The sequence below is a fragment of the Toxorhynchites rutilus genome, chromosome 1 (genome assembly GCF_029784135.1).
Source record: "Toxorhynchites rutilus septentrionalis strain SRP chromosome 1, ASM2978413v1, whole genome shotgun sequence".
Classification (NCBI taxonomy): domain Eukaryota; kingdom Metazoa; phylum Arthropoda; class Insecta; order Diptera; family Culicidae; genus Toxorhynchites; species Toxorhynchites rutilus.
The window spans coordinates 150,224,781-150,238,521 of record NC_073744.1 but is presented as its reverse complement, the minus strand read 5'-3'; the positions used below and the strand labels follow the sequence as shown (position 1 = coordinate 150,238,521).

Genomic DNA, 13,741 nt, shown 5'->3' with positions numbered 1-13,741 from the left:
ACCTCCGATCGGTTTGTCCGTGTATGATATGTAGGGTAAATCGGAGTCCGAGCATACACTCATCGGTGGTGACACCGGTCGCGAATCACAGATATAGGCCGACGACGGAGTGCCTGACGAAGTGGCAATACTATCGTCCAAGTTGAGCGCCGATACTTCCGTTGCTGCTATTGTATTTCCGCGGAGTAGTTTGGGGCCCGCTGCCGAACGGGTTGGAGTGGGGGTTGCATTGCTAGACTGGGCCCGGAGGCTACCGCTACGAATTGCAGTGCCTTCCGGCTGTTGCAGTTGAGACTGTTCGGAACCCATGGTGACAATGCTGTTCAGGAACCAAGTGTTCGAATGGTCGTTTTACTGCAATAGAGTAACGTGATATAAAACAATGAACGAACGGACGAGAGGAATAGAAGTATATATTCGAGAATGATCATGTGAAACATCTAACATTCAATCGTAGTTTAACCACTTTAATTGGTTAACCACTACTGCTCCAAATAAACTATTCATATAAGAGCTAATGAGGTATTAATGATTGTTTTCCTCTTGGAACTGAACAACAAACCAAGTCGGATGCAGAAGCGGAATATAGTGACCAAAACACGCAGTCGGAAATTGTACGCCAATGCACAATGTTCCAGGAAGTGCATTTAAGTAGAAATTAGCATCTAGAGCTCGACAGTTATTCTCTAGACAAAAACTGTCTTCGACGAAGTTGTTACATATGACAAAGCGCTCATTTGATGTTGTCAAAAATAGGGTTCAAAAAATTTCGATGAAATAAAAAATCTAACTTTTTTGTCTTTATACATAGAGGTAAATAGGGTTCGACAATGTTTTAGCTCCAGTTATTTTAAGCAAATTTGCTTAAAATAACTGAGGCTACAACATTGTCAAACTATATTTACCTCTATCTATAAAGATAAGGAAGATAGATTTATTATTTCATCGGAAATTTTGTTCACCCTATTTTTGACGATATGAAAATGAGCGTCCTATCATATGTAACAACTTTGTCGAAGACAGTTTTCGTCTAGAGAAAGAAGATCTTCCATAAAGCTGATTTTAGCGCCTTTTATCTAAGTTGCGTTAGGGTCACCATGAAAAAAACGGGTTTTTTGCTCTAACTTTTATATTTCAACCTATACACAAAAAGTATCTTGGGACGAATTTTAGAGCTTATCATGACCAACATTTAGCGATGCAGAACTTGTAAATATCTTATAGCGAATTCGTTTTTAAAACTGAATCAGTGCCAAACTGACTTTGTAATAAAAAAACGTTTTCAGTTTCACGAATGCGGTGGTAATGGTAATGGTATTGAGTTAAAGAGACTTTAAACTATGAGAATTCATTCGTCTCTAGCGGTGGTTTGTTGGTGTGCGTTATATAGTCTGATTTGTTTATATTGGCGACGACAAATGTACAGTGTCGACGTCTGGTGGCGATATTAGTGCTTGGGAGGTAAATTATTCTCTATCAGATCAGATGGGCCAAGTGCAGTGTAAAAATATAAAAGTTTGAATGAAAATTTTTACTTCATATTGTTTGAATACCTAACACATGTAGTTCTGACACTCACTTAACCATTTGTCGATGCATTTCCTGTTTGTTCCACAAATAATTAATATTATTAACCATTTGAAGAAGCTTGAATTCACAAAGAAGCTCGATGTATGGGTGCCACACACGTTGACTCAAAAAAACATCTTTGACCGTATCGACGCATGTGAATCGCTGCTGAATCGCAACAAAATCGACCTGTTTCTGAAGCGGATGGTGACTGGCGATGAAAAGTGGGTCACTTACGACAACGTGAAGCGCAAACGGTCGTGGTCGAAGCCCGCTGAAGCGGCTCAGACAATGGCCAAGCCCTCATTAACGGCCAGGAAGGTTCTGCTGTGTGTTTGGTGGGATTGTCAAGGAATAATCTATTATGAGCTGCTTCCCTATGGCCAAACGCTCAATTCGGACCTGTACTGCCAACAACTGGACCGCTTGAAGGTAGCACTCATGAAGAAGAGGCCATCTTTGATAAACAGAGGCCGCATTGTCTTCCATCAGGACAACGCCAGGCCACACACTTCTTTGGTGACGCGCCAGAAGCTCCGGGAGCTCGGATGGGAGGTTCTTTTGCATCCGCCGTATAGTCCGGACCTTGCACCAAGTGACTACCACCTGTTTTTGTCCATGGCGAAATTAAAAAAAAAATATACCGCAGGACTTTTTTGACAGTCTAATATATAAATGAGAGCAAAAAAAAAAGCTTTTTTCAGGGTGACCCTAACGCAACTTAGAAAAAAGCGCTATATCGGTTATTTCAAAAGATAGAAAAAAAAGTCTTTGTTCTACAGATTTGCCTAGAATAACTGGGGCTAAACATTGTCGAACCATAGTTACCTCTATGTATAAAGATAAGAAAATTAGATTTTTTATTTCATCTAAAATTTTGGTAACCCTATTTTGACAACATCAAAATGAGCGCCTTGTCATATAAAATAACTTTGTCGAAGACAGTTTTTGGTTAGCGAATAACTGTCGAGCTCTTAATGCTAATTTCCACTTAAATTCACTTCCTGGATCATTGTGCAATGTTCCAAAGAAGAATGCTTACTAAAGGACGATGAAACGAACGTGAAATAGATTTTGGACAACTTCTAGGGCAAAAGATCTATAAAGCTCGAGTAGCGCTTCGAATAAAATTCATGATAATTACCACTCTTGATCTGTGTTTTTTTTCAAATTGTTGTTATATGTCTCTATAAAAAGGCCCGTCTTCCAAATGTAAATGAAAATGTTGCAGCAGTCTTCTAGGCCCAAAAAGCCTTTTGCCTAGTAAAATTCAGCAGCTTCTATTGGAATGATTAAGCTTTGGTTTCCACGTCATATCCATAAAATCATGTTTTGCCACCAGTTATGAGCCTCTGGAGCGAATTTGGGTGATCATGGACAGAGTCCAACAGCTCCTTAGCAATGTTATTGTGATGCTGTTTTAAGTCGAAATTAAGTAATTCTGGTTCGAATTTCGCAGCGACCTGTCTCATGCCCAAATCATTGTTAAAAATTGAATGCCACGAGCCAATCGATATGGTTAGGTCCTCAGCAACTTTTCTAACGATTCTTTGAAAAAAAAACACGGAAGGATTCGAGTAGAAAAAGAGAATGTTTGAAGGACATCAATAACTTTGAGTAGTATTAAAATATTTACAAGTTTTGCATCGCTAAATGTTGGTCATGATGAGCTTCAAAATTCGTCCCAAGATAATTTTATGTACAGGTTGAAATATAAAAGTTAGAAAAAAAACCGTTTTTTCATGATGACCCTAACGCAACTTAGATAGAAAGCGCTAAAATCAACTCTATGGAATATCTTCATTCTCTAGACAAAAACTGTCTTCGACAAAGTTGTAACATATGATAGGACGCTGATTTTCATGTCGTCAAAAATAGGGTGAACAAAATTTTCTATGAAAACCACAGGAACTGATTCAATTTTCATTGTGCATTCTTTTCCGCAAAATAAAAAAAACTCACTTACAGTTGGATAATCTTCAGCTACTGACAAAAAACAAACTTCCATAAAGCTCATAGATCAAATTGGCGTATCGAAGCTGCACGTGTAAAAACTGTACACGCAACCACTGCATAAATATTTGCATGCTATGCAAACCACCACACCATCTTTTTTTTCTCTTTGATAACGGAATTGTATAATGCAATCACTGATGTGAAGTATGGCAAAATACACGTTTTGACGAAACGGTTGAACAATCGATCATTTCGGCTTTCGAAGCACTTACATTGGGCATGTTTTGCAGTGCACTATGGCTGGTTGTTTATTGATGATGCCAAGAAAGTGTTTGATTTCAACACTTCTCTTCTTGGAATACTTTTAATTGATTTATGAAGACTCTGTTACGGTTCGGATCATCTGAAACTTCTTTGAACCATATCGCTTATGGTCCGGTTGTTGGCGAAACTCGTAGCTAAACAAATTCACGTGAATGATACAAAATGAAAACAAAATAATTCATCGCACCTTAACTGCAAACACAAATTTATTTTTCCCGGGAACATCCTCGCGGATGTCAATCAATTTTGTCAAACACAATCGAAGGAAATCGATGGAAATGACAAAAAATACCATTCGTCATAAAAAAAAAACATTGCAAGATCGGTTGAAATCGGTAAACTTCTTTAATTGAAATCCGAGAGAGTTCATTCTCAAACGAGAAAGTATTCCTTCTGATTTGAATGAGATGAATGTGTTGAGTCGAACGAAAACAAATAATTCATTTTCATGACCTCGGCTTTTCGCAGTGAAATAGAGATGGCAGGTTTCCAAATAATGTAAGGTTTCTGAAGATTATTTTTCCAAGCCGGTAACATATGTTCTTCGTATCATATAACATTGCTGCATATTTTGCAACAAGTTACATTATTCTGTTTTTTCTCGCAAAAAAAAGCTAATTCGAGAGTATGTACCGTAAACATATTACGTAGAAGTAGAAGTGATGTTCAAATATTATTGGCAACTCTTTAGAATTGACCAATCAACAGCTGGTCCGAAAACTGATCCGGAATCGCCCCTCTATTGTCTAGTCTAAACTGACCAGACGTCCGCGTTACGCGGGACAGTCCCACATTTCAACAAAATGTCCCAAGTAAGATTGCGTTCCGCGAAAGGTCCCGCATTTGGCAAAAGAAACGAAAATATCCCGCGATATCAATATATTTCAATATCACAATTTGATAATGTTGATTTTCTTAAATGGATGACCTCAAAAACTTTTATTTGGCAGAGTGTTCAAGAGCGCTTCTAATGAATCCAAAGATTAATACGTTGAGATGGTTTCAACACACCGACAGTGGGCGTTTTGTTTAGAGAGTGTCAACTGGAAGCGACAGCAACAAAATTGGAAAATTATTTTTATAAAAGTCCCCTATTCATCCGCAGGGACTAACGTGAGTCAGACGAGAAGTTCATCTTTGGTCCCCTAGCTCGGTCAGGGCTTAACGTTTTAAATAAGCCGAAAGAATTTGAAAAAAATTTGAAGCTTGCTTGCCAGGCGTAAATGCTCTGATTGAGCGTGTGGTTTTCAAGCGTAAACAAAATCTAAACCACCGAAAAATCACAACTGGGTGCCGATACTTAGAAATAAATAATACAGATCAGTTTAGACTCGCTAAACTTTGGTTTATGTTCACATAATGTATATACATAACGTTTTGTTTTTTGTGTCCCGCGTTAGACCTTTGACTATCTAGTCACTTTATTCTAGTCTCGTTCCAGGTCAAAATCGCCTTTAATGCGACAATGAATGGTACAGTAGAACCCGATTATCCGCGAACGGATGATCCGCGGCGCGGTTAATTCGCGAAAACGAGTTCCTTAGTAATTCTATGATCCTTCCCTAAATTTGTCAATGAGTGGTAGTGGTGTTTTTTTGTTTTGATCATGACTTTCACATTATTTGACGACTGGTGTACCCGACCATACAAAAGGATAGTCTAATGATTCATGTATGGATGAAACGTAGTATTCATGCTGAAATATCTTTTTTTTTATTTGTGTTTGCAACTCATTTTTAGTCATTTATTGCGTTATCCGCGGTTTTCGTAATCCCATTGAGCTAGCCAGACTATTCCGCGGATAATCGGGGTTCTACTGTATTTAAAAATAAATTTCTGTTTGTCTTTTTGTCTGCCTGTCTGTCTTTCTGTCTGATCCATTTGGGCTTGGAAGTTACTGAACCGGTCGGCGTGAATATTTATATGTAGAGGTTCTTGGAGCCGGGGAATTAATGGAGCAAATGGAACCATGAATTATAGAGCAGAAGAAATGTTTCTGGGGGGCCATATTTCAATCAAATATGGCAACTGAAAATTTTCGGGAAACTCTGAAGGAAAACGGGAAAATTCGGAAAACGCCCATATGTTCTACAATTACATCTTGATAAGCGTTGTTAGTCCATTTGATGTTTGTGCTAACGGAATTGATCTTTGTTCGAGAGTGGAAATGAATTTGTAGGTGAAAAAACGCACTTCTTTATCTTTTATCTTTTATCAAATCGGAAAATGAAATTGTTAAGCGTCAAAGGGCAATCAATCAATCAAGAGTTATGTGATTGGACCCACAAACTTGTTCCCTTTACACTAAACATACAGCTATCGGATCAGGAATTATGGTGTACAAGTGCTCCATTTTATAAAGAAAAATTGCAACATTTCAAAACGGTAGCCTGAGACTTTTGCCATCTCACGTCAGAATATAAGACTTATTCCCATATACACTTCACGGTGAAAGCGAAATGTACGGTACGCCATTGAGTTAGAGAAGCGTCAAAGTCAAATGTGTAACAAATAATTCGTGCCAGTTACAAATCGGTGTACTTTTTTATTAAAGTTTGCACGTATGGTGGCAGGACCCAAAATCATTGTTTTCATTATCAGATTGTTAGAATCATTGACCTTTTCTTTGCTAAAGTAATAACTCGGAATCCAGAAGTCTGCTTAACATATGATGTACGGCAAAGTTGTTGGAAAATCAATGGATTATTTTGGAAAAATTGAATGGGGAAATGTTTTCAGTTTTCAGAATTTTAATATTGAACTCTATTTTTGAGTAAGATTTTTTAACTTTGTATTTAAAATGTTATTTTTCCTAAATCGTTGATTGATTTCCCAACATTTTCGAATAATATTTTTTCCGAAAAAAGGTCAATTATATTGGATACACCCTTATAAAAGTCAGTACTTATTAAAATTGATCATTTAAAAATTAAACTTATCAATTGTTAATTGCATTGTTAACGTAGGACAACAAAATTATTGCCAGCGAAGACAAGCGTTGTGGAAAAAATTTTCATCTTCAGTTTTCACCGAAGAACTCAGTTCTCACCCCAGGAAAATACCTCTATTACAATCGACTTGAAATACGCTGCCCTTTGAAGGCACCTTTAAACCGTAAACAATGCACGGCATTCTCTGTGTTTATTTTTCATGTGGTAATAACTTTTTCTGTCTGAGGTAGTTTGAGCCTCTTCTTCTGCATCCCTTTAGTTTAGCACGAAATACGTTTGGAGTGCAAAGCACTATCGAAAGTACATAGGCCTCTCTCCACGAAATTCCCAATAAAGCACAACCGAGAACCGGTTGCCAAAAGCAACACTGCACTTAGACTGCACTTAGATTCTCGAGTTCACGGAAGTTGAATGATTGATCGGAAAAAATCACCAAATAGTCCTCTGAATTCACAAAAACTCTTTTTTTACAAAAAAATATAAAAATCAAACTTATTTATTTTTTAAATATTTTACTTTAGAATGCAACGAAAATGTTCGATTGACTCAAATCAAGTTTTAGGGACTTCAGAAGGACCGATGGATAGTTTTGTAGAAACAGGTCACGATTATTGATTGATGAATCATTCTAGTCATCGCGAGAGCAATACGCAAGAAATTTATTTCCTTATGGTGATTAGGCAATGTAGTATTCATCTATCGCGACTGTCAGTAACACATTCGATCACAGACGAATCAATATTCGCACATTTCATAATTATTTCAATTTACATTTAGTAACGCATAAAACAACAAAATGTGCGTGTCATGCTTGAACATAGAAGCACTCTCGTAAGACGGCACAAAAGCCGACCCGGTGCTCCCATCGAACAAAATTGTACCACTGTTTGCTTTTTCTTTCATTCTTCCTATGTATCGTGCAAAATCTCTATAAAACCTCTCAACATCTCGAAAAGAATGTGCTTCCAATTTTCATTAATTTTAGAGAATCACAATGTATACATCAAACGAATCTTAGAATATTTCCAAAACATTAAAATTCATTCGAAACGAAAGTAGTTGGTAACGTTACTTTACTTCATAGAATCGTGACCTGTTTTCTGATTTAGCACCCTTACTGAAACTGGTAGTTCAACATAAAACAGATCGTGCTTAAAATTGACATTAAGACCATTGACATTGGCACCAAAATTGGCAATTAAAATAATGGGTAGATAATATCTATGATACAACTGATTTTGTTTAAATTGTTGATTGAATGAAACAATTTTCGAATTCAATTGAACTCAACATATTTGCTGTGTACGTAAAGAATTTGAACAAACGCCATGTAATGTAAGACACCTTGGTTTTGTTGGCTGTGTTAGGGAACACATTTGGGTGATAGTAAAAGTTCCCCCAACTTGCATGCAATGCCAATTTCCACAGGCACCTTGGTTTTGATGGCTGTGATGGGGAAACCGTAAATCGGGCCAATCAAAACGGGACAGCTAGGGCGTTTAAATACCGCTTGACATTTTACAGTTAATCAATTGCTTATATCAGGAGAAATAACACTTTATTAATTGTGATAGATGCGTAGAAATACTTCCTATCAACTGATGCAAACGTCTTCCGATCTATTAAGAAAAGTTCTAGTTATCAGCATTAATTTTTTCTGCATGTTCTGTGTTCAGGTTTCCATTTTACCCCTCATATATTTCAGTTAGACGTAGTCCCACATCAAAAACAGAGTCGCGTCAGAGTCGTACAGAATCGTCTGTTTTGGCGTGGAATTGCTCTATATACCGCACCTGTTAAAAGGATTTTTTTTTTCTGCCATGTACAATATCTGAGCTTCTTCTTGAGATAAAACTTCCAAAAATAAAAATATCCTTCACAACGTCACTTCATCATCTAAATATTCCTTCGTTGTAGAAAACAAAGCAAGTACATCCGAAAATGTTTGATTATTCTGTTTTATACTCGGTTTTGTTCAGTCAATAATTTTTTTCGAAAAATATCAAGTTATTTCTTTTGGCTTACGTGTCCCGTTTTTATTCCTGAACTATTTGGTCAGCCTAGATATGGTTTATGCGCCACAGAAATAACAGAGGTCCCATATTACTGCCTTGGAGTACACCAACGTTTACATTGAATACCTTTGTACCTTTGATATTATTCAATGATATGTATTGCTGTCTATCAGAGAGATAGCTGTGTACAAGATCATTGGCCTTTCCTTGGATACCATAAATATTTAATTTTTAAGTGAAAACTGCTATTCAACTCATTAATAGTCAACAGCACCTCATTTTGGATTGAGGGATACAAAAAAGCATATTTCGGACGTGTTCGGAATTCGTAACTGAAATATTGTCTTTATGTTTAGGGATTTCGCTTGACTGCTGAGCTCCAATTTTTGAGAAATAGTTTTAGAATGTTACATATTTCATATCATTTTCAGATTCCCTATCATCACGAATGAGGCATATGTGCAATTCCAAATGAAATCGAACTAAAAATGCCGATTTTAAAAACTTGTATTTTTGATTCGAACGAAAGTTTGTATTCCGTTTGGGTTGGAGAAGTTTTTCACAGCATTTGGGAGGAATTTTTTGACTCTAGTGTAACTTTTGAATAGGGCATATTGATTTTAGTAAGATAAATCTTTGACAATTTATATCTAGTTTTGAGAAGAGTTATAGAGTATTGATGTATAGTACTCTTTTTTATTTACAAAAAAAAACTTTAATTTGCAATATCTAAAATACATATTTTCTAATTTTTTTTTTCATACAACAAGATGTACAAGATGGTAAAACTATTTTATACAAACTTTGTGGAACATCGAATTTTTATGAGTTTTAAAAACTCCGAATTTTTGTATGTTAACAATCATTTTTAGCCACAAATTACGAATTCTGATATGATTTAAAACAAAAATTTTTTTGATCAATGTTCTTCTAAATGCAGCCATTCTCGAGATATTTAAAAAAAATATTTCTAATTTATTGTTTTTTTTAAAGTAAATAGGCTCTCTTAATATGTTTGTCGTATTACACCGCCATGTTCGTGAAATTTTATGAATTTGCTTATAATTTTCAACAACTTTTCCAAATACATCATTATGGTAAAAGTGTATGTTTAGGAGTTACGTTGAAAAACATTTGTTTGAAGACATGCGAGTTAATACAAAACGTAGCGATAATGTTTTTCAACGTTATAAAAAATAAAAAAAAAATAAAAAATACATATATAAATTAAAAAAAAAATTAAAATTGAAAAAGACAATAAAGTAGAAATGCATTTAGAAGGAGGTTCATTGAGAGCATTTTTATTTTAAGTCACATCAGGATTCATAATTTGTGGCTAAAAATGATTGTTAATATACAAAAATTCCAAATTCCGAAAATTCATAAAAAATCGATGCTCCACAAAGTTTGTCAAAAATAGTTTTACAATCTCATTTTTTGAATTTGAAAAAAAATTAATAAAAAATTTAAAAATATGTATTTTAGATATTGCAAATTAGATTTTTTTGTAAATAAAAAAAGAGTACTAATTTTTTTCTCAGTGTATATTTTTTTCACGTTTTAACATCAATACTCTATAACTCTTTCGAAGACACTATTTCGGTAGCACTCATAGTTTTTGAGATATTTTCCCTAACTCGATGGATTTCATTGCACCTTCGATTTTACAAGCATTCTTCTCTTCATAACTCGATGCCTCCCTTACTCGATGGGTTTTCATTCATTTTTCCATGGATTTTCACTTCCCTAACTCGATTGATTTTCGCGTACATATTTTTGTGCGTTATTACCTCTGATTTCAATTGCTCTTGAAAGTGAAGACGGAGTGTTCGTGTCATCAAGCAATTTCTTTTCAAGTGTGGAAATTCACGAAACCACCTTTTAAGCGAACTATTAAACCGCTAACCATTGTGCAACGTTTGAGCATCATAGAGCAGGTCGAAAAGTATGGACGAAAGGGGTCGGAAGTTGCAAATAATTTCAGTATTACACAAAGTGCGGTATCAACACTGTTCAAACTAAAGAAAAAATGGAATCAGAATGGAAAATTGAATCTAGACCAAAAATATATAATGTTGGTATTTAGAGATGAACCAGCCTTTGGCTGAAAATCTCTTTAATAAAGAAAGAAAAAAAAAAATATAATGTTGGTCGGAAACGAAAAGCTGGAGCGGTCAATGGATTTTTGTTTTATCAAGCCAGAGAAAATAATTTACCTCTCTCAGGTTCTATTATTCGGGATAAGGCTTGCGAATTTGTCCAGAAAATAGGAATTCCCAGCTTTAAAGCACAACCAACAATGACGAGAGCGATGAACTACCGTTGCTGATCAATGGAAAGAGTGAAACCCCACGATGTTTCAATAAGAAGAAGTCATTATCAGTGATATACGAGAACAACACCAAGGTCTGGATGACCTTAATGCGTTTCGAGGAATGGATCATGCAACTCGACGAAAATTTTTCCAATGGAAATAGAAAGCTATTATTTCTGGAATTATGTAATGGTAATGTATCATACTTATATCTATTTCTTCTCAAAGGTGGTCATGTTCGTTGATAACTATACAGCGCACCCAAAATCTCTCAGACCAAAGCTCAAATCGATAAGTGTACAATTTTTCCACAAATCTTTACTTCCGTATTTTAATGTACTCTATGACCCTTCAGATATACCGGTACAGGCAAAACTTTTTTGCGCGAGGGATAGGGACCGCACAAAAAAAGTCGCATAAAAAAAACGTGCCAAACTCCCAGTGGCTTCCAGCAGCTTTAAAAGCAGCTTTAAAAGCAGCTTTAGAAAATCGTGTTCGGTACACATTTTGGAAAAAAACTTTTTTTTGTGCGGGACTGCATAAAAAAAGTTTCCCCCAAGAAAATCACTCAAATTCACCGTTCAATTTCCTTTTCTTTCCCTGCTTTGCGATGGGACACTTTGCCTTTTCGGTTGCGCGTGGCTGTTTTGTGCTTTTAGTTGCATATCGAAACATGTTGCTGTTAGAAATCATGTCATACAAAAACTTAGAGCATTTGATGAGAGGAGGGAAATGATCTCAGAAGTGGATAATTGAGATGCAAATATGCTTTTTTCGCACTGAAATGCATATAAACCATCGAAAAAAACTAAATGGACGATAACTTCGTCAAATATGCTTCTTTTCATACACCGCACAAAAAAAATCGCACAAAAAAACACACAAGAACAAGAAACCGCACAAAAAAAATCGCAAAAAAAAATTCGCACAAAAAAAACCGCACAAAAATTGGTTTTACTGTATTGGATGCAATTGAAATACTTTCACCCTCTAAAATCAATAAGGTTAAATCTGAGACTATTTAAAATTACTTCAGGAAGCCGAGTTTTCTTTCAATGATGATGGTTATATTCCGCTGGCATAATTAATGCGTCGTGAGCTTATGATGTCGAATGAACAACACCGTTCGATTGCTCAATGTCTTTTAATAATTAGTGCAAAAAGGACCAAAACGTGATTTGCTGCGATCTGATGCCAGATACCGATATACTGGAAAGTGCTGAAAAAGCTGAGGAAAACGCTGAAGATAGTAGTTCTATTGAGATGAAGAATATTCAGGAAGGTTCAGATGATTGTGTCGAAATTACATCTTCGAACGTTAAATCAAACCTGAAGAATATTTCCGGAATATTGAAATCTACTGAAAATGTTCCTGTGAAACTATTCGAACATTTCTTTGTGATTGAACAGTTCCTGTGTGATCGTTACAATTTAGTTTGAATAACATAATTAATCAATATTTTCTTTGTTAACCTAGTTCCTCATGCAGGTTGGACTCGATTATACACAGTTTGAAAAAAAGTTTTTTTTCATGATTCAAATATGAATAATTTCAAGAAAAAAAAATTAACCTTTCAACATTAAAGTGAAATTTAAGTGGCTTTTATAAGTACAGTGGGTTAAAAATCACGATTTTTGAAGATTTTGATTGAATTTTCATCAGGAATTGTTAATATAGAAATTGCAGCGAAATTAAGAGAGATAGGAATTGGGCGTCAAAGAACAAATTGTAGAGGGATTAGAAAGCTTTAATTTAATTAATAGAAACAATCAAGTTTAGTATGAGTTTTTGGGATAAAATTAATAACTACAAATTTAAAAAAAAAACTTTTAAATTTTCCACTTCCAAAATGTTATTTTAATCCACTAATTTAGATGTTCCACTACTATATCCTGTACTAAATTTTCTCATCTTTCAAATGAAAGCAACAGAATCGGAGTACGTAGCGTACTTTTCAATGTAGAGTAAGTTTGAGGCAACAGAGTCCGAAACAAATAAAAAGTTCTATAACTCTGTCATCGTTGAAATTCGAACATATGCGTAGAAGGATTTTTTTTCATCAAATATGATCGTCTATCACCTCCTGAGAGAATCTTGAAAAAATATTTTTTTTATGTGAGCAAGGTGTTTTTTCCAGCCGGGTTTTGATCTCAAGCAGAACTGTCAGTGGGATACCCAATTCATATGAAAACAAAGGGAAGATGTCAGTGGGATACCCGATGTGTTGGCTCCTGTCAGTTCAATGGGGGTTCTCTAAAGACGTCACCCGGCTGGTTTTTTCACTTAGAGGGAATGAATCAAAAATTCAAATTCATACCATAATTGGGACACTTACTAACCTTTTTTTATGTCATAAATGGTCATATTTATGACATAAAAAAAATATGAAAAAATGTTCTGTATCTCGATACCTCCCTAACTCGATGGTCCCTTTGAATATCGAGTTAGGGAGAGTTGACTGTATCAAAGATTTCTCTTACTAAAATCGATACGCCCTTTTCAAAAGTTACACTTAAGTAAAAAAAAATTCCCAAATTTTGTGGAAAACTCATATTTCCTCCAACCCAAACGGAATGCAAACTTTCATTCGAATCAAAAACACTCATGTCAT

General features: G+C 35.4%; 1 protein-coding gene across 2 annotated transcripts in view; it reads right to left on the bottom strand.

Moving 5' to 3' along the window:
• Nucleotides 1-13,741, bottom strand: part of LOC129763319 (BLOC-1-related complex subunit 5) — a 44,140-nt gene that overhangs the window by 28,248 nt on the left and 2,151 nt on the right. For both annotated transcript variants that reach the window (XM_055762260.1, XM_055762261.1), the window contains one exon: nt 3-354. In XM_055762260.1, coding sequence (XP_055618235.1) covers nt 3-309 — 307 coding nt within the window. In that variant the 5' untranslated portion in view covers nt 310-354. The remainder of the gene's footprint in view (nt 1-2; nt 355-13,741) is intronic.